This window comes from Mytilus edulis, chromosome 11, assembly GCF_963676685.1.
Source record: "Mytilus edulis chromosome 11, xbMytEdul2.2, whole genome shotgun sequence".
NCBI lineage: Eukaryota > Metazoa > Mollusca > Bivalvia > Mytilida > Mytilidae > Mytilus > Mytilus edulis.
The window spans coordinates 49858028-49881061 of NC_092354.1; the positions used below are offsets into that span (position 1 = coordinate 49858028).

Here is a 23034-nt window from a genome sequence, read left to right on the forward strand (position 1 = left end):
CTTAATAGACCCCAATGCACAAATGAACGATAGATGGCTCACCTAGACATATTAGTCTAACATTTTATGAAACCCTAAGTAAATCTGACAAGTAGTTTTGGAGAAATGCTGCAGACAAGTTTATTTTTAAAGTGGCGGAAGAAGAAGAGGAAGAAGAGGAAGAAGAGGAAGAAGAGGAAGAAGAAGAAGAATAAAAATAATAAGAACTGAGCAAAAACAATAAGTCACGAATAGGTAACGAATAGGGAATAGGGAATAGGTAACGAATAGGTAACGAATAGGGAATAGGGAATAGGTAACGAATAGGTAACGAATAGGGAATAGGGAATAGGTAACGAATAGGTAACGAATAGGGAATAGGGAATAGGTAATGAATAGGTAACGAATAGGGAATAGGGAATAGGTAACGAATAGGGAATAGGGAATAGGTAACCAACTTGACGTCCATATCTGCAGCGGCATTTACACAGTGAAGTAAAAATTGAAAATACAAACACTTTCTTCATTTCATGTCAGGTATTTCGTTAAGTTGTTCATTCAAGTACACATGTACTTCACTGATTTGATACGTGATGCCAACTCGCATTGCTAGGTTAATTTGTAATATACTAGTATATGTTGCTGTCTTTTGATTTTTGAGAAATAAGAACATTAATCTATTCATTTGCATGTATTTCAAAATATTGGAAGTAACTAAATACTAATTTTGACCATCTGTATGAGCGTTTCAGAATTACATATACTGCAAACTATATTTACAACTTATGAATTCATAAAACTTGTTAAAAGAGATAAGAGTCCATATAAGTTATATTTATTGGAGCACCTTAGTGATTTTGTGAAAGCGTGCTCACTTACGTCGTACCTACAATCCCCTTCCCTTTCATGAATGTGACCTACCGAATAAGACTATTTACCGGATTTGTTATCACATAAGCAAAACGACGGGTGCCACATGTGGAACAGGATCTGCTTACCCTTCTGGAGCACCTGAGATCACCCCTAGTTTTTGGTCGGGTTCGTGTTGTTTATTCTTTAGTTTTCTATGTTGTGTCATGTGTACTATTGTTTGTCTGTTTGTCTTTTTCATTTTTTAGCCATGGCGTTGTCAGTTTATTTTAGATTTATGAGTTTGACTGTCCCTTTGGTATCTTTCGTCCCTCTTTTAGAGATCGGGAGGGCGTGTGTTCGACTATCCATTGTGTCAAATCAAAGACTTGATCAAACATTGGTACAAATATTTTCTGATTCAAAGCTAATTATCAGCTGCATTTAGGGTAAGGGCAACTACGGGTCGGACCGGAGACCGAGTTAGAGTAATGTGTACTGGTAGAGTTAGGACCCGTACCTTTGAACTAGAAAGTGAAAGACCAGGCACAGCGTGTTGTTCTTGTACAACGCAGGGTTCAAATTCGTTTCATATCATCACGTTATCGTCATGAATATGCATGATACTTGCCACTGTATGTTAAGCAGTAATTCATCCATTCATCTATTTATTGGTAAAGGCAATACAAATAAAAAAAAGTATTTATTATTTTCTCTTTAATATCACTTCACAGAAGATGTCATGATTCTACACAATAGGTAAAAAGTCTCAAATGTTCTATGAATTGTATATCGTTCCCAATCTATTGATACTACCCTGACAAGGATGACCAAGGTGACCAATGTGAAGATAGCTGGTGTGAACCGGACAGCTGCTGTCTTATGGCTGCTTTTTCTGTAACACAAACAAGTATTTCTCTATTAACACAGAGTATATCCCCAAATATAAATAAAACACCTTGTAAAATGAGACAGTATTTATGTAAACAGATAACATACTGAAAATATAAAATTATTAGGTGCATTTAATATTGCGATTGTTAAATTATGGTTAAAAATTTGTAACTGCGAGTTATTATTAGACTGATGGATACTTACGTGAAGCTCCAATCTTATATTTACTACTGTAGTTATCAAATACAACATGGACAGTGCCTGCAAATGGAATGAAAACATTGTTAAAACCGTGATTATACATGTATCATGTATTTTATGGAGACTAGAAATTGAGATGGTTTAGAAACAATGCTTGAAAATGTTGATGTTGTTTGAATGCACGTTTAAAGGGAACACGTACATGTATATGCTAAACATCCATTTAAATAATGATTACATGAACTTTTTTGTTTTTTTACATATTTACCATATTTGCATAGCGTAGTGACCTGTGTTTATATTTATATTTTCGTTTTCGCTTATTGATAATTAAACAATTTCACAAAGAACATAATTATATAAACAGATTTAAACTGCACAAACCTCTATCAAATGATAAAATTAACACATTATACAAAATAATATTTGGTCAATAGTGCTTGTTGATCCGTTTGTCTTAACTCTGTTGTTGCCAGGAAAGCGTCTGAATTTTGTGTCAAGTCATCGCCAAATTTGAATAAAGAACTCCATTCATCGAAACAGCAAGTACATCTGTAAGTTCAATAATCTAGAATTTCCATAATTTCGTTTCAGGACATTACCCGAAATATTTAATATAAATGCATTTTATCTACCAGTCCCTTTTTGTGTGTTTTTATTTCCTTAACACTGTGAATACCTACCGTCTTTGCCATCCTTTCCGGGCATGCCTGGTGGTCCTTTTGGTCCAGGCCATCCGTCTGGTCCTTTACCTCCAGGTTTTCCATTCTTTCCATCCTTTCCGTCCTTACCTGTAAATGGAAAAACATAATACGGATTTTTTTCATCAGAAATATAAAAAAGAAGATGTGGTATGATTGCCAATGAGTAATTATTGTTTATAATCTCTGGGATTTACGCTCAATGTAGTTTTTATGTCAAGTATAATGAGTTCCTCAATGAATTTTGTGTCGAGGACATAATTATATATGTATGTTAAGTTACACATTGTTGTTTGTGTCTAGTATCGTGAGTTTCTAAATGTAATTTTGTCGATTATTTTCTGTTACTCAATTTTGTTTGTATCAGGTTTCGAAGTTACTCAATGTAGTTTGCGCCATGTGTCGTATAGTTTCATAATGTAGTTTGTGTCAAGTATGGTGAGTTACTTTATGTATTTTGTGTCAATCATGGTGTGTAAAAAACAGGAAGTAGTTATTAACAGTACCTGGTACTCCTGGATATCCGTCTCTTCCGGGATCACCTGGCGCCCCTTTCATACCATTTGGCCCTTTAGCTCCTGGCCATCCGTCTGGTCCCTTGTTGCCTGGTCCACCTATGAAAAAATAATCGTTTGCAATAAATCACATATACCAAGACTAAACCATTCAATATAATTGTTTAAATCGATTTAGAAGGTTGCGAGTTTGACGATGTTAATCACACAATATATACATGTAAGTATGAAAGTACAAAAATGTGAAAAACTGTTTCCAGCAAGATATGACATTTCATAATAGTACGACTGCATAAGAGACACAATTCATCAATATAGACGCATTGACCCTCTTTAATTTGATTTGGCGTTCTTAAAAAAACTATATGGGTATGATTGTACTACAAGATTCTTACTTTCAAAGTCATTATTGCGGAGAAATACATCTGTGAAAGTGGTACATTGTGTTTATTTAGTTGCTTTCTTAAAAGAGACGAACGTTATTAAAAAGAGAATCCAAGAATACAAAATATATCAGATAAAAACAAAACAAAAACAACAGTTTACAAAACATAGAATACAAATATTAAGACTAAGTTACAAGTGCCCAATTAAAATCCGAGTGTGATTTCATGTGCTCCGCAAGGGTAGGTAGAGTTCAAAACTCAATAAATACCAGATAATGTCCTTACAACGGTAAAAATTAAAATAATAAAAAAGCATGAAAATATTGGAAATAAAAATATCTTTGCTAGTGTTTATAATAGCTGACCGTTTCAAAATACTACAACAAAATAATTGTGGAGACAACTTTCTACAACAGTTGTAATGACATAGAAATTAGCAACTACAGATCGTCGTAAGGCCTTCAACAATGAAAAAACTCTATTTCACAAAGCAAACTTTACAAGGCCCATAATTGACAAATTTCACACAACTCACAGAGAAAACTAACAACCTGATGTATATACAATTACAATTAAAGAAAAATAAATTTAAAATACAGCAACACAAGACAACCATTGAATTAAAGCTATTGGCTTTCTAAGTATATATTATCTCAACTGTACACAAAACGTTGTGGTTGGTTTACAACAAGATATACAATTGGGATCAATCAATGATCGTGACATTTTTTGGATAGGTACAATGCAATATTCACAGTATCCCTTAGATCATGTAATGTGAAATGAAAGAGAACAAATAGTGTCTGATACAAACCTTTAACTCCTGGATATCCCATTGGACCTTTCAATCCGGGTTCTCCCATTGCTCCTTTCTTTCCTGGCATGCCATTGTATCCTGGTAGACCATTTTTTCCGTCTGTGCCAGGGATTCCATTTTTACCTATAGGTTATATAGCAATAATTCATGCATTCAATGGCTTATTTGAAAATGAACGTCAATGAATTACAATATTTGCTACATTTTTTGCAAGTAAACATGTTGAGCTTCCTATTAGTTATTGTAATAGGTAATACAGCAATGATTCAATAAATAGAGGTACTTTTTTTATTTCAAAATAAACGCCATTAATTTTGATTTTATTTAGTAATACATTCTTTATATGTAAATATGTTGAGCTTCTTTTTTTGTTATATATATGGGGTTTTGATTGATATTCTGATGCTATTTTAGGGGTTTTATTAATATTTTGATGCTAGTTTAATAGCTAGTTCGGCTTGACTTGTTTCAGATTTCTTACAATTAAATAGACTGGAGGAGAATTTACAGTTCATTTAACAATTCGAGAACTATAATTGTCTTGGAACTCATTTGTCTACAAACAGTTATCTAAAAAGATGTACATCACATTGTCAATTTTATTTATCCATTTTGAAATATACATGATGCATCGACTAGAAACACATGCTCCCCCTATATATCTCGTATTAGGTCACTAACGCACCATGTAATATTATAAGTTATATGGTTCGCTACTGACCCCCTATTGGATAAACAGAGGATCAATGTCTGTTCATTTCAGAAATACCTTCAATTATAATAATGTTACTACCTTTCATTCCATTCATGCCTGGAATACCGTTATGTCCTGGTAACCCTTTGTCTCCCATTTCTCCCTTTTTACCGGGACCGCCGGGCCATCCTGTAATACGATACATTTATTACACTACATATAAGTGTGGACACATATTAGTGTGGATACACATCAGTGTGGATAAAAGGTTTGGATGTTTGATAGTGTATTTTGACACAAAGAGTTATCTGTTCATTGAACTATTATGTTTTTTGCTACATATATTAAAAACGTATGATAACTATCTCAGTGTATACACAATACGTTTAGTTAATAAGACACATTATTATTACGTAGTTAAAAGTTCGGTTTATTTAAGACACATTAGAGGGACAGAATCGAATTATTACGTCGTTTAAGAAAAGTGAAAACCCAGATTACAATTATTTATTATGTAGTTGTTATTGTTAAATGTACATAGCTTATTTAATACTGGTTTATTTGGTTGTGGAGATTCTGTGTTAAAACAGCTTTTCGTAGTGTCCTCCCCTAACATTTATACGACATTCCTACTATAATGTTTTTCGCAGAGGGTTAATGCTTACACGCCAGATATTGAAACTGCTCACACATGTCCACGGATTAAATCCACTTATCGTATTTACATTATAAGCCTCTCGTCCAAGATTATCACATCCCTGACAGAAACTTATACCCCAAATTTGTAAATGCGTATCTCAAAAGATGTGGTTGCCACTTGATGAGCAAGAACTGCTTTAATTTTCTGACTTGACATTTTTGTAAGAGTTTTTGTCTTAACCGATCTTTATTTCAATTAAAACTTCGATATCTGATAAAAGTTTTAGACGAAGTACACTGAACATTTCCAAATTTTGCAATGTTTAGGGCTTGACTCCTACATTTACAAATCCACTGTTGAATGCTATCTAATCACTAGATATGACTTATGATTCATGTATTTTAACAGGAGTAACAGGATGGGTGGCAGAAATGGAGCAGGAACTGCTATTACTTCTGGATCAACTGAGTTTATTCTTGTATGTGTTTGTGTTCCCGATACGTGATCCTAAGCGTTTTGTTTATTGTTTTTTTTTAATGATGTATATTTTTTCACCATCTCTCTTTTTACTATTGTGTTATCTATTTGTCTTCGACTTATGGCATTAGAATATCCCCAGTTGGTATCCAGTCTTCACATCTAATGCATCTTCGAATTTATTATTATTTTTCAATGAGCTTTGAAAGACACCAAGTTATTTAAAAATATTAAGAATGTTGGCGGCCATTTTTTTTAATTTCCTGCATTGTCTCAAATAATGTTTCTCACCGTCTTTTCCCTTTAATCCTGGTGGTCCCATTTCTCCCATTTTACCTGAAAACATTCAATGTTAATAAGGAATCATAAATTCGTGCAATGTTGGTTGTTCAAATTAAACATGTCTAACTTTGAATGTCCTTCATACATGTACCCAAATGGTATGCAATCGATTGATTTTGTTTTCATTAAAGATATTTAATTACTTTTTATGATACCATAACGAAGAAACTTATTCAACTGTAGAAGCTTTTCTATTTTTTTGTAAATTTTTTTGAAAATCTAAAACAAAATTATGAGGAAATTCTATTTACCTTTCACGCCTGGCCAACCATGTGCACCTAAAAAATAAATATTGTATATAGTAACTAAGCACTCACCATGCTGAAAACAATAAGAAAACAATCGCGATAGTACGCGTGAATATGCTACATGTACATGTAACTGTATATGTCATACATGTATCTCATGTTTAGACCTGTCACAACCCCTCCTTCTAAAATTGATAATATCTCAACACTTTGAACCTTGCTTATGTTCGACTGTCTCCTGTCTGTTAAACCTTTCAAGTTACCCTTGCCTTAGTTTTATGGATTACTTACGTATATATGTGTATCTTTTAATAAAGGAGTCGGTTCAGTAAGACCCCTTGTTTGTCCCAAAATAGCTATTTATTGGAAAGAAGAATGCTTCTGCTACATAAATATGGGCTGTTTTTGACAAAATTAAGCACATATATCGGGTACTAGCATCATAAATTCATGCTAAATTACTGAAATCTTTACAATTTCAGCATTTTAGTTAATTATTAGACGGTTCCCGTCTTAAATGAAAGTGGCCGCATTCGTGTTCATTCATAATATTGAGATGCAAGTTGTATTTGATGATAATACATAACATATATAAAGCTTGTGAAATAGTGACTTTTTTGGCATATTTGGTAGATTTTTCATATTCAAGCTTGAATCGGAGAATTTGTAATGATTAAATCAGTTAAAATCTTTCACATAAACTAATTGAATCAATTGAAATATACACTTAAGTGATTAAAAAGTGTCCAAAATCTTTTGTTAGATGAACCTGAAATATGAGGCAAAAATCGGCTTTACCGGACCTACTCCTTTATATTTCTAACTAGAACCTTATTTTAAAATGATGACCACAAAAAACAAAAAAAAACATAGCTACAATACATTCCCGTATTATCCAGCGAAATATTTATGCTTCCCTCAAACTGTCTTGTTTTTCTTTGTTTTACCTGGTGTTCCCATTTTGCCTTTTTCGCCTGAAAGAAAAAAATACACATTCGTGACATAAACTTATTTTTTGTTTATTATAGGTGATTTTTAAAATAAAATAATATTTCAACAAGATATACATATATATTGTGTCTGTATGATTTTTCAAGTCTAACTAACTCATATAACCAGATCACTTCTATTTTTTAGGTGGGGTTCGTTTTGCTCTGTCTTTATTTTTCTATGTTACTTGAGCCTTGTCTGTTTGTCTAGGTTTTTTTCATTCTTTTTCCATGGCGTTGTCAGTTTATTATTGACTTAACAGTTTGTATGTCAGATTGGTTTCTTTCGCCTCATTTTCGTTTTGTTTACAAAAAGGAGCTGATAATCGGCTGTCTCATTTCAATACCTCCATTTCTTCTTTTATTTACAACTTATTTTATGTGTTGTTCGCAGGGCCGTTAGAGATTTAATCTAGCTATAAAAGCAGTTTTAACCCCCCAGTTACTTCGAAAAATGCCTGTACCAAGTCTGGAATATGGCAGTTGCTTTTCACTTGTTCCGTTTATTGATAGCATTTGGTTTTTGTCAGTTTTTATGACTTCACGTTTTAGAATTAGCCTCGGAGTTCGGTATTTTTGGTATACTTTGTTTTCTCATTCATATACCTTCATTTAGTCATTTATTTACAACGCTTTAAATTTTAGTACTTAAACACAATACTGTGGTTATACAAACATACAACTAATATTTACCTGGTGCTCCTGGCCAACCATGTGGACCTAAAATAAAAACATGGATGAAAATTTAAAGATTTTAATGATGGCAATGAATGGATTGCTGTAACACTTCCAGTAGCAAATTAAATGCATTCGGGACGATAACATGATAATGCAATATCAATATACTGTAAACCAACTTATTTTCGCGCGCGATTTATTTTTCGTTACTTTCGCGAGTAGAAAAATATCGCGAATATAAATCGTCGCAAATATGTAAAACTTGTATCCATTCTCATTTAACTACATCAAACAAAGTTAAGAATCGCGAAACTAAATCGCGGCGAAATGGGTTAGTTAGGGCTAAACGCGAAATAAAGTATCCGCGGGAATATTTTGGTTTACAGTAATTCCTGGTTTGTACTAGACCGACACGCTCATATATTTCAACTTGGCTCATTTTTTTCAGTCTTTCCTTATATTGTTATTATAAAAATCCATTTAAAGAGACAATCATGAAAAATCGTTGAGGACTTAATGATCATATGACAAAATTGTGTCTATGAGCTGATAGACATTAAAAAAAAATCAGACGTCGTGTTAAATGTATATCCAAAATCAAAATTATTTCAATTCCAACGTATGTATTGATTGACATTAGGTTTAGAACAAAGACACATACCTTTATCACCTGTTGCTCCTTTCATACCTAAAATAGTAAAAGACATATATAATTTTCCTCCTCCGATCATAAGGGTCTGTACAGGTGATCCAGGTGCTTCAGGTATACCATTTCTCTATTCATTAACCTCAATGTAAATTTTCTCTATTCTCTATGTTTTTCGTCCCTTATTCTCTTTTCTTGAGATACCTGCCTCTGTATCTCTATTCCTTTTTATGTCCTTTTCTCTGTATTCTTTCTACTTGTCTACCTGTATTCTGTCCCTTTATCCCATAATTCTCTTTTCTGTAAATCCCCCCCCCCCCCCCCCCATCGAGACTCATCCAATGGCATAAATCAAAGTGGAATTTCTTTTTTTTTACTCTGTATTCTTGCAACTTGTTTTCCTGTATTCTGCACCTTTACTCCATTATTCTTAATGCTGTTGACCACCCATAGCATCATCCAATCGGAGTTGTTCACTGATTGTTTTCTTATTTTGATTTATTGACAAACGAGTTTTAAATTATCCATTTACTGCATGATAGTTATAAGACTATAAAAATCTAATCTCGAAATCTTTTTATTAATAATTTTGTAAGAAAATTGTCAATGTTTGAGACAGCTGATATATGTTCTTCAGATTAGTTGATTTTATATTTGAATAATATTATCGTGCAAATTCAGTATGTTTGTATGGCTGTATCTGTGATTTTGTGGTATGTTTATGCTTCGATTTTTTCATTTAATTATGGACATTCCGTTAATGATTTTCTTCGGAGTTCAGTACTTTTGTGATTTCACTTTCGCTCAAGGACTGCAACAAACACTCAGGCATATAGGCTTGGAGGCTTGAATCAAGCACAAAATAAATTTCAGAAGCATATTAGTGTTTTAGTCTTAAATACTTGAAATGTATCGATAATTGAAGTGCAACTAGTGTGGCACAGTCTTTACTATCCAGTTGTGAAGGAAGTTATAACAAGTATAACAAATACTCACCGTCTGCGCCTGGTATACCGTTATGTCCTAAAGTAAAAAATAAAATAAAATATGTTTAAAATGAATGAAATATTATTTAACAACTGAAAATAAACTGATATGAGTATACATGTATGTGTACACAAGTGTGTCAATTGAATTATGTGTACAACGGAAAGTAGATTAACAACTTAAGTTACAGATATCAACGTTTGCAAAAAATCTTGGACAATGTCAAAAGTGTCTATAAAACTTACGTCGATTTTGAACGAATATTGTTTTCTTTTCTTTTCGAGCGTCATTGATGAGTCTTTTGTAGACAAAACGCGCGTCTGGCGTAAATACAAAATTTAATCCTGGTATGTATGATGAGTTTTTTTACAATGTTTTGATTTTATTGTGGATGGTTAATAAATCATTTTCCAGTTTGTATGTTTACACTGTACATGTTTTACTTACCGTTTTTGCCTTTATCTCCAGGTGGACCCATTGGACCTGATTATAATAAATAAATTTAATATTCATCATGGATTTGCAAAGAAATGATGGAAACTCACTTATTATCTTTCAGTATTTAAACAAATACGGTTTCAATCATATATTCTAACGTAAGCAATAATACCCCTTATATAAACTTTTTTTTATCATTATTATCATATTTAGATTGTTTTCTCAAATCGTATATGGAACTTTGCATATCTTAAAGGTTGTTTGTGCTAAGTTCTGTTGAGTTTGTCGCATTGAAGTAGGATAATTTCGACCCAATTAATGTACATTTGTGTACATGTTCCAGACCGTATTGTTTGCTTAATCACTTTTTCCATCTAACTGTACTAATAACAATTTGTATAACTAAAAATAAAGATTTTGATAAATGTTTGTACAAATTTAACCCATATCATCCCAAAACATTATGGTCAGCTGGACCGTACGCGTATACTGATACGGTCCGAACGTACGCGTCGAAATATTCATATGGTCTGGAACATATATATTGGATACATCCCTTTAAATAGGTTGATGCATACATGTACATATCAATTGATAAAATATTTTGTTCAGTTTTGGTTTTGTTTAAGTTCCGGGATAATTTTAACTGCTCAATACTAACTTCAAAGTAATTTATTGGTAAACGTGTTTCCTAAGGTTCTAAATAATAATATTATTTTACAGCCGATTTCATTGAGTGTGTAGCCCAAGGTAATATCTTTGGTTAGCTTGCTTGCTAGCTGAACCGTGAAGTCATTGTCAAGTAAGGTACATGATACTACTCTCCTTTGTAAGTATCATAGTCCTACAGACATATAGATTGGTTATCAGTCAGACTCTACTCTTTAAGGAGGGTAATATACCTATCTTGATAACCAAAGGTATTACCTTTCACCTACACGTTCAATGAAATCGGCTGTAAAGACAAGCTCACATTACCTGGTGGTCCCCAAGATCCAGGGTTTCCTGTAAGTAAAACATTTAAATTAAAAACAACTGTCAGAATCTGTAGAATCTACGCCTGCATGTATCAAATGTTTTCATCGCAGATAGAACACCAGATAAAGAATGAAACATATAAGTATATGCTATAATGTACATGGAACTAGAAACCACGTTTTTTATAGGGGAACATTTAATTTATTTTTTTTAAATTAAAAATAGGTCTACAAATAAAATTTCCTAATACAAAAAAGAGTGTCGAAAATGATCAGAAACGCACAAACTTCGAGTAAAGCTGGTTACATTAGTTTGGTCGAGACTAAACAAAACTTGACTCGGAGAGTTGTGCTTTATACAGTCAGAGCTTGTATTTAAAATTAGTGTTCCTGTTTTTAACCAACGGCTTAGACCCCGTTTACACTGACAAAAAAAGATCGATCTGTACTAAGATCGATCTTTGGTACAATGTAAACGGGTAAGATCGATCTTCAATCGGACTTTAAAAGTCTACCTCTAGAGGTGGTATGAAAAAGATCGATCTTATTTTAATCGATCTTTTTTGGTGTAAACGCTTATCGATCTTCGATCGATCTTTTTTCAGGTGTTTGTTATATTTAGATAGGCAAATAAAGGTCAGACCGGTTCTTTTAATGTTTTAGTGTAAACGCACTGGATTAAATAAGATCGATCTCGATCAATCTTGCTTGTGCAATGTAAACGCGAACTGGTCTTTTAAAGATTGACTCAATTTCGTTGCCAGTGTGTGGAATTGATCTTTCCAGAAATGAAAAATCATCTGAAAACTAGACAGACATAAGTTAACTAGTTATATAAATGTACTTACCGTTCTTTCCCTTCATACCTACATCACCTAAAAAAAGAGAAATTACAAACAATTAACATACAATGTAGCTGACAGATAAGAAAAGTTTACCCCGACCAATTTACTAACCACACTTTGTTATTATCTGCATTAAAAATTGAGAATGGAAATGGGGAATGTGCCAAAGAGACATCAACACGACCATAGAAAAAACAACAGCAGAAGGTCACCAACAGGTCTTCAATGTAGCGAGAAATTCCCGCACCCGGAGGCGTCCTTCAACTGGCCCCTAAACAAATATATACTAGTTCAGTGATAATGAACGCCATACTAATTTCCAAATTGTACACAGGAAACTAAAATTAAAATAATACAAGACTAACAAAGGCCAGAGGCTCCTGACTTGGGACAGGCGCAAAAATGCGGCGGGGTTAAACATGTTTGTGAGATTTTGTTTTGGAAATATAAAAGAATACGCCATGCAATCTGACCGTCGTGCCTCTTGTGATTGTTTTCGAATATCGCGTTCTTGTCTTACTGTTATAAAATATCAATAACCTATTCAACATAAGTTTTTTCCCCTGTTCCAATTGTAGTCTGATTTTACCGGACAAGCAGGGGTGCTGCCCATGCAGAGCTTAAAAAGAAGAAACGTGTTTGTCAATTTTACTTGAAAAAAAAATCAATGGTATAGGAAATGTGTATAGCTCATTGAAATATTGTCTCCCTCTGCAAGCTCTTCATTTGCAATAAAACATATATATATATTGCCTCACACAAGAGAACTAACTCGAACACATGTATTTCTCGTGATGGCTTAATAATGAAATTGATAAGAAATACTAATAGTTATCGCTGCTTTACAAGCATACAATGGATTCTTTCCGTTGTCATTTCTATGCTGTTGGAAGAAAAACAAACACACTTAACACACACAAAACACACACACACACACACACACACACACACACACACAATAAACCACCTGAATACACTAACCTGGTCCTCCCTTCATTCCTGGTGGTCCTGAAAAATATTGAAAACAATTACATATTTTGATGACGACATTCATAAATGGAACGCATCTACCTGGCCTCACGGTCATAAAACTTTCGAGCATGATTTTTGTACTCAGACTCGGAAATCAACCAATCAAATTGCTGGATTTCATGTTTCGATCATGATTTTTGTGCTCAGAGCACTGAGCAAAGTTTTATGCCTTCAAGGCCTGGTGTATGCATGCCATTATATTAGCTTATTGTGAGGCAAACATTATTATGAGATAACGCTCGGCGCGAATTAATACGGCCTTATTGAATCGATATACATGTAAAATGCAAGTTTTCCTCAATTCACGAAAATTGGTAGCGACGGAAATAAATGAATTTACAAAATGACATAATAATTTGCCTTACCTTTCCATCCTTGTGGACCTTTCATTCCTCTTGGACCTATGAAGTATATAAAATGTCATGGTTTTAACATATGAAAACGCTATTGACAAGTGCTATATGATTTTATTTTGATATTATGCATCCTCATTATACAAAGATGAACGTTGTATAGCGAAAAGAAGGACCAACCGGGAACTGTATTGAACCGTTACAAATATCATTTCATTTAAACTTGTTGATTCTGTTATTTTTAGCATTTTTCTAATATTATTTCATTTCATAGACTAATAGAAAAAAAAGGATATGGGTTTATCCATCCATGACACAACATTAGGACAGACACAGAATAAAACACACAAATGCAAAAGAACACCAAGTCACAGTCAACAGTAGTGACATAAAACAAAAAGATCGGGTATTAACTAAATACCTGGTAAATAAATCTTACCTTTTTTTCCTGGCTCTCCTTTATCGCCTACAAATATATTTATATATATATATACAAAAGAAAGCATACAAAAATCGTTGTTTCTCTGACATATTCTCTCTTTCCGCATGATAAATTTTATATTTAAAATGAGTTTTTCTTTATTATAATCGACCCCTTTTGTTTGCTAACTAAACAAGATATACATTTGCATATATTAACATATTCCTTCGTGAACAAGCGAAAGCGATGATTTCAAATTGCCTATAAAAAATGAGGAAATAAGAAATTCTATCAATAAAATGGCCTTTTTAGTCATTCGTACTGAGTCTTATGACATTTATTTCAGTTATTAATCCAATATGTCAAATATGTTCATTTAACAAAATCCTACTCTGTATTTACTAGAATTGGTCTTTGGATCATGTGACGGGCTTTCGGCCATCACAACTTTCCTTAATACTCCAAGTACACAACTGGTGCAGGAAACACAAATCTCAGTAATTGTATTAATTGAGTTCTGATTCTGAGAATGACAACTTTACATCTTTTGAATTTAGCATTACCACAAGGCCTGCTACTGATCATGTCAACGTATTTTTTTTAAGACGAGAAACACATACGTCTGACAACTGTTTTTATTAACCACTTCTAAATATACTTTTTGTATCTCTTATTGAACAATCCATGATCTTACGTTTGCACCTTTTTTTTTGAAAATGTTATTTTTCATTTTCATGAAATTCTATTAAAAATGTATCATTTGGAATTTAAAATAAAAGATGTCAAAACAAAGTTCTACGGTGACCTATAGTTGTTAATTTCTGTGTCAATTGTTCTCTTGTGGAGAGTTGTCTCATTGGCATACCACATCTTCTTTCTTATAATGACTTTTATTATACCTCAGTTAATATTTTCTATATAAAATAAATACACGATATTTTTACTATTTTTCAAATTACAAGCGTTGAACTATTGGACCGGTCAATAGTTTCCAACTATTGGACCTTGGTGAAACTATGTGACCGCAAGCGTCATTATATTTCGCGGAATTTCAAATGCAGTTACGGTTAATAATGGCACGGGAGTCACGACGTCGCGTTTTACCTATTGAAGAACGGATTTCAACGTCAATGCAGGACGTACATTTTTGTAACCTTTGCTTGTCAGAGTATTTTTAATTCAATTATAAATCAATTAAAACGTTAAACAGTATGGTTGGACTTCTGCTTTTTTATAACGATAGTTAACACCATTTATTGCCTGTTGTCTTTTTCGATATAATAAAACACTTACTGACTGGATATTCGTGGAATAGTAAGTTTATTGTCTCATCGGCGGACACAACTACTAGTATTACCTCTCGGCTACGTCTCAGGACAATAGTTGCACCTCGGGGTTAATAAACTTACTCATACCCAGTCAATAAGTGTATTATAGAAACGCACGTATGCTAAATGATTTTTCAATAAAAAATATCTGATTATTACCTGGTGGTCCTACAGGTCCCGGATGTCCACCACCTAGAAAAAAAATATTAATATAAACATCATATTTTCGTATTATTTGTGTAAAGGGATGGATATAATATACTATTCACTACACAAGTCAACATGTGTACACGTATATGAATAAAGCCCTAACAAATTGATAGCATTTCTATTGAGTTTTTTTTTATCACAATAAGGGCTTCAACACAAAACAAGTTCCTGGTCTCTTTAATTCATTCCCCAAAAGCGCATGAAGTATTAGCCACTGGATGTTAATCATGCAACAATTTATCAATCCTTCTTTTATTCAATAATCACAAATCTACGAACAAACAAATATGTCTATTATATTCGTCTTTTCAGAATCTGAAGGACTGTGGGTAATCTCATTGTTCGTACACCGAAATGAAAGTTAAAAAAAACCCTTATGTCATTGGTTGAATTACCATTGTTTATCACATTGTAAACCAATCACAACGCTTTTAGAAAAATACCCAGAATGCATTAGATTCTGAAACGGCGAATTGAGACCCATGCTAGTAGAATATAGTAACATATGAAAACCAATATCAAAGTGATACAGCTCATGTGTCAGTCAATGCACAAGTGGGATGACACATGCACAAATAAATCGATATACATGTACGTACTTGACCTAAGATGGTTTACTTTTATAAATTGTTATTAGGATGGAGAGTTGTCTCATTGGCACTCATACCACATCTTCCTATATCTATTGGTGAGTTTATTTTAAAAGCGTATTTTTATACGATATCTATTTAATTTCACTACGACATTGGCTCAAAAAGACATAAGTTATTCCTGCATACTTATAAATTCTTATAAAGAAAAACCCACACATGTAAATTCCACATAGTGTGACAAAAACGAGAATGCTGCATTATATTTTAAAATTGCTTTATAATAATATGTGAAAACCCTAAACCAAAAAATACATTTAAAGTCTAAACCTTGAAACTTTTTTTTCTATATTTTCAAGAATTCGAGAGAGAAAATTGATCAAACGAAGGTAAAAACAAATGTTTCCCAAGTACACGGATGCAACATCCACACTATCAATCTCTATGTTCAGTGGACCGTGAAAATGGGATAAAATCTCTAATTTGGCATTACAATCATATCATAGGGAACATGTTTACTAAGTTTCAAGTTCATTGGACTTTAAATTCATTCGACCAAAAACTTAAACCCGAAGCGGGACGGACGAACAGACGGACGGGCGGACGGACGCACAGACCAGAACACATAATGCCAGTAATGTGGCATACAAATCGCATGAAATAAACATACTTACTGGTTCCCCAAGGAGACCATGGATTGGGCACTGAAAAAAAGGAAAACATGATGCATTTATAAATTAGCTTGGAATATATAAATCAAATAGATTCAAGAAAAACAGATACATGTAACCATTATATGTATTTATGTGCCTGTCATAAGTCAGGAGCCTGTAATTCAGTGGTTGTCGTTTGTTTATGTGTTACATATTTTTTTTCGTTCATTGTTTTATATAAATAAGGCCGTTATTTTTCTCGTTTTAATTGTTTTACATTGTCATTTCGGTGCCTTTTATAGCTGACTATGCGGTATGGGCTTTGCTCATTGTTGAAGGCCGTACGATAACCTCTATAGTTGTTAATTTCTGTGACAATTTGGTCTCATTTGGAAATTTGCCTTATTGGCAATCTTTCCACATCTTCTTTGTTTATTTTATACTATATTTCATTAATAAAATACTAGTATGAATCATATGAAACCTGTTAAATTATACCTAAGGACTAAGTACGAATTGATTATTTTTATGACCCTCTTTTGTAATCAAATTTATCTTTACAAAGAGTCGGTGGTATTTCTGTTTCCTCTACCAATTCAAACTGACCACCATGAAATAACATAATAGTGTTGAAAGTAGCGTTTAACACCAATCAATCATTCAATATATCAATCAATCCTTTGACGTAATAAGACATACGAATTTGCTTTGAAACAGGTTTTTTCAACTATTTAATTCACAAGTGGTAATGTTGTTAAAAAATTACAATTTAATGTAGTTTTAAAATAATTTGGTATTACACGCATAGTATTACAACGAGGATAAACATGTTATATATATGTCGTGTACAAGTTGCGATTTTGTACAGGTTATAACATGTACAAAAATATTGTACATGTTATAACTTGTATAATGCAAAAATACAAGTTATAACATGTACAAAAGTACCTCATACATGTTATAACCTGTACAAAATATTGCTAAAAAATGGTTTTAACTTGTACAAAATCGAAAAATAAGGATATTTTTCTATTATCGCAACAAATGATATTGACCTCAATAACATTTTCATAACTTTTGTATTATTCCTTCATGTTAGTGTGTTTTTTTCCTTTTTTGATACAGTTAGTGTCCAGGGGTCGGTATTACGAATCATTCATAAGACCTATCATAAGATATATCTTAGGACATATCTTTATTTGATGAATTATAATTGTGAGTGTTCACTTTGAAGGCAATAGTAAAATACTTTCTTTCTAGTTGACACTAAAAGACATAAGAGGATAGCCAGGATAGATGTGTCTACAAATAAAATTGGGAATTGAAATGAGGTATGTGTCTAAAAGACAACAACCCGCCCATGGAGCAGACAACATCCAAAGGCCACAAATATGCTTTCAAAGTAGAGGATATATATTTAAAACATCAAAATGACATTCGCCTCATGCAATGATCTTATAGTTTATAAACAAAAATTGAGTTATAAATTTACATAAGTCATGCTGAAGGCAAAAAATGTTGAAGAGTAGATCCAAAGATATTGATAATGAAGCGTGGTCCAATGAAAACTATTTCAGCTCTCTCTTGCTTTTACTGAGTAAGCATATGACATTGTTTTAGTCTTTTCATGCTATAAAAACGAGAGGGAGGACTATTTTCCAAAATTATTAGGATTCGTTCTTAAATTTTTTTGGAGCCATGGTGTAGTGGTTAGTGCATCGGACTACTAACACAAAGGTTCCTGGTTCGATTCCCGTCTGGGAAGGGGACGTTAAATGGCTGACCCGTGTTAAGAGAGAGCCATATCTCTTGCACGTTAAAGACACCCTTGTAGATTTCGAAAAAAGAGCAGGCTAATGCCGCTACAAGGCAGCACTCGCACCCGCAAAGTGGAAAGGGATTAATATAAGTTGCAAAACTAGTTTCCCAACCCACTATAAATAAATGTATTTTTTGGAAAAATTTAGTTACTAGTATCTAATGTAATTGTCATTGAGGAATGCAAGCTTTTAGTAAATAGTTTCACACTTATTTAAGCCATGATGGACTGCATAAAACATACAATTACATGAAAACACATTTTGCCAACATAAGTCATGAAACATATATTTCTGAAACTTTGTGATCATTGTCCTCTACAGAAAAAGACACGTTCTGGCCTACAAATGTATTTTTTGTTGTTCTTTATGCATTGGTGAATTTAAATGTAATTTTTACTTCATGAAGATTGATTTTAAATTTTGTACAAGTTAAAACCATATTTAAGCAATATTTTGTACAGGTTATAACATGTATGAGGTACTTTTGTACATGTTATAACTTGTATTTTTGCATTATACAAGTTATAACATGTACAATATTTTTGTACATGTTATAACCTGTACAAAATCGCAACTTGTACACGACATATATATTAATATATATATCACGCCTTTTACGTATTTTGATAATTGATGAACGCTTGCTTAGTAAGAGTGTGATTTTAAATATTCAATTAGTATACAATACTAACTTTTCTTAAGGTTGTACTTAGGTGAGGTTTTGGAATAAGTGTCAAATGTTCGAACTCCTTGGTGTTTTTCCATACGATACAAGGTAAACGATTTTGCCCCATAACACCTATTTATCTTTTAACATAAGATTTAATAGCTCATAAAATGTTATTTGATAAAATTTAAGCAGATTCTTGATTTTCTGTCTTCTCAGGCGGGGAAACCCGGTTGAAATAGAACAAAAGAATCGAAGCTCTTTGTAAGAGAAGGCGATAAATGCTTACTGTAATGTTTACTATAGTGAACAAAATTTAAAAGTTAATAGAAACAAATAAAATGACAATTTTCTTCTCAACTACGAAGTGTTTTATTCTAAAAACACCACTTGCATAAGTTTTCAATTTATCTAGTACATAGTTAATTAAGCAGGACAATTGGATGTAGAAAATGTATAACCTCCGATTTTTTTTTAAATTACCACGGACGGAAAACATATCAATCTTTTAGTTCAGTAATTTTCGTGTTTGCCCTTCCATTATGTGACTCAAGAAAAAATTCCAAAAATGGGTAGCAATTGTATCGAAAAGAGAAAATCGAGTGCACCTTTAGTGCATGTTAGGGCGTGTTTGAGTTGAATATTTTGTCTTGATATCGTACAAAGCAAGACTATTTTATACATCGTCTCTCTTCAGATTCTATCATTTGTATATATCAAAGCTACAGGTTGACTTTATAACATAAAACATCACAGTGCTAAAAGATGAAATATATGGGTCAAGTGAAATACCTATCTAATGAATCACAAAAAACAGAGTAGGTGTGTTCGAATAGCTATTTTTTTTACTAAAAGTACTGGACGACAGTCTTTCAAGTTGGATGATAAAAAATGTATATCCTCGAACAATTATATTGTTTTGTGTGTGATATCTTGGGTTTAAAATCTTCGACCACTAAAAAAATATAGTCTGCCCTTCCACGAAATGTGTAATTAGAATGTTTTTAAATGTTTATGAATTTTCGAAAAATTCCACCTGACAACCGATCAGACAGTAGTTTAAAGTAGAATCAATGCATAAACGAATATTAACTGATGGTTATTAGCTAGTTGATACATTTGTCTTTTAAAATACAACTGACATATAAGGATGATCGTAATGGTGCAATGTGGATAAATTTATCGGTTTTAAAGAGCAAAATTAGCAGCGCATCATCCCTACAATGGCTTCCATTTCTACGATTGCGAAAATGAATTGGCGTTATGGGGAGATAATTTTGACAGAGTAGAATACTGACTGTTTTGATTTGAGACCCAAATATTGATAATGCAAATATAAGGTAAAAGTCCGAGTCAGCCTTTTTCCGCCATATTTTATAACTCAAATATCTCGAAAAGGAGCCACATGACCTATCAATATTTTTAGCTAATTTTGATTCCTAAAAAAACTCTTTAAACTTAAAGTATCAATTTTGAATTCTAAATTTAGATTACTTAATTTGACCTTAAATCGCCTAAGTACATCCTTAAGCCTGTACTTTGGAAAATAACAATTTTCATACGCGAGTTTATACGGAATAAATCTCTTTAAATTTAAAATACGACTGAGTTTGGAAGTTAATCATTTTAGTATCCGAATTTATACGGAACAAATCATGGTCATTCAATATGTTCAGGAAAATGATGTAGTTATTTGATATATAACAGAACTGTACCCAACAACTATAAACATAACCAGTACTAGTAATTTAATTACACCGAATACATGATTCGACAAATAATGTCTCTTCAATGGTTTTAGAGGCCATAATATTAAAACAAATTAAACATAATACAAACATTGAATATTTGATTAAACAAAAATAAAAAAAAAGATAAAAAATTAAAAATTATACTCGCAAAAGAATTAAGAAATTCGCACCAGAGATATAAATCCATTAATTTTAAGAGTTCTTAAAACTTTACTACATCAATTTCATAGGACTGTATGTTTGGTAGTGAGGGATTTACAAAAACGCTGCCACGTCCGTTTGTTAAATCAAATTATTTCTATAGAGGGTCACAATACATGTGTATGCAAGTTGAAGACCTGTGTACGGCCGGAGATGGTCTTTTAAAAGGCAAAATGTGTGCCACTTTTCACTAATTTAGTCCTTAATCCCGGTAAATCCACACGCATAGCCTATCTTTTAAATTTGATTTGTACTTTGTTCTCGTCCGCGATGTAAATAAAATATGTGCCACTGTATGTTAAGCTTGAAACAACCCACAATAATTTTACCAAATATACTACATAGTTTGAAACACAATGATAATTGGACCCCAAATATTGTTGTTTATAATGTTTTCAAAATTAATTGCACAATTTTCAGTGATTTATGTACATGTAATTGAAATATTTTTCCATTACCATGCTGTGGAACGAATCTTGTATCTAAATTATGTATTAAACTCCTGTAAGATTCGATGCTTAAACCACACAATGCTTCCTTTTGTGTAAATCAGAACTTTGCAAAAACAAAAGCGTATATATACAGTTTTTACACTGAAAATTGAAAAAAAAAAAAAAAAATAGAAAAAAAACTACAAATAAAGACATCAAATATTCAAAAATATACTCACAAAGGGCAAAAGATATTCCAATCTGGCCACAAAGGACCAGTCCCACTACCACAAAGCTATTCATGTTTCGCAATGAAACAAAAATCAGAATGAACGTATATATTCAACTCTGGCACTTTTGTTACGCCAGAAGTCAAAGATCAGAAAATTATGTCAGATGTAATAGTGATCCGAACAATTAAAAGAAGCTGATTAAGACATAACTATGGATAATGCAACAGTTGTTCCGAATGGCCGTTATGACTGTCCGATATAAGTTAATATATTGATATGCTTTTAATTATCGGATAAGAACATTTATTTTTACGGGATAATAAAAATCAAAGAAATTGTTCAGTTTATACGTTCATATTTCCTCAAACGACGATAATATAAAAAGTATTTTAAGGAAAAACGAGGATAAAATATAAAATATTTTAAGTAAAACAAAGTTATCGCACCTGTAATTTGGATAGTTGCATTATGGGTTGTAAATTGCATCATCAGCTGTAATACAACACAGGTATTAATTCAAGTATTTAGTACTGTACGTGTTCAGCTCAACTGATTTGATTGGTCCAATGAACTACATGTACAATTGCAACTAGTCGCCTTTTCTTTCTGTTACATGGAGTTGACATTGTCAGCAACTATTAATATATTTGTGTAGGTTATCTTGATGTTACACATGTATTATCAAGTCTGTCGGAAGAGTATTTTTCTTCCAAAATCTTGAAATTATTCACATCTAACATAATACGTTAGTATTTAGGCGACGGCACTTGCTGCAAAGCGGTTTGGGAAAGAGTGAGTATTAAAAGTTGACGGACACGACTATTTTCAACATTAAACAAAATAAAATTAAACAATGTAGTTGCTTTTGTTCAAGCTCCATAACCGATTGTTTTGTTTACGATATCAAAAGACAATGTTAGGATCAGTGTTCATCATGTTTATGTCCTCAGTGCTCTTCAACTTTGTACTTGTTTTCGCTTTCGAACTTTTTTAATCCGAGCGTCACTGGTTAGTCTTGTGTGGACGAAAAGCACATCTGGC

General features: G+C 32.6%; 1 protein-coding gene across 2 annotated transcripts; it reads right to left on the minus strand.

Moving 5' to 3' along the window:
* Nucleotides 1-1530: 1530 nt before the first annotated feature.
* Nucleotides 1531-22094, minus strand: LOC139495742 (collagen alpha-2(IX) chain-like). 2 transcript variants are annotated; one of them, XM_071284107.1, is made up of 21 exons: nt 22000-22094; nt 16912-16941; nt 15597-15629; nt 14128-14154; nt 13701-13736; nt 13285-13311; nt 12307-12333; nt 11460-11486; nt 10491-10526; nt 10053-10079; nt 9072-9098; nt 8426-8452; nt 7691-7717; nt 6747-6773; nt 6445-6489; nt 5136-5225; nt 4340-4465; nt 3131-3238; nt 2607-2714; nt 1927-1983; nt 1531-1723 (listed from the first exon to the last, which is right to left on the minus strand). In XM_071284107.1, the coding sequence occupies exons 1-21, from the start codon at nt 22061-22063 to the stop codon at nt 1641-1643; spliced, it is 1059 nt and encodes a 352-aa protein (XP_071140208.1). In that variant the 5' UTR covers nt 22064-22094; the 3' UTR covers nt 1531-1640. The 2 variants fall into 2 exon arrangements, with proteins under 2 accessions (XP_071140208.1, XP_071140209.1); XM_071284108.1 differs by lacking the exons at nt 16912-16941; nt 22000-22094 and having other exon boundaries at nt 13701-13738; nt 14129-14154.
* Nucleotides 22095-23034: the final 940 nt, after the last annotated feature.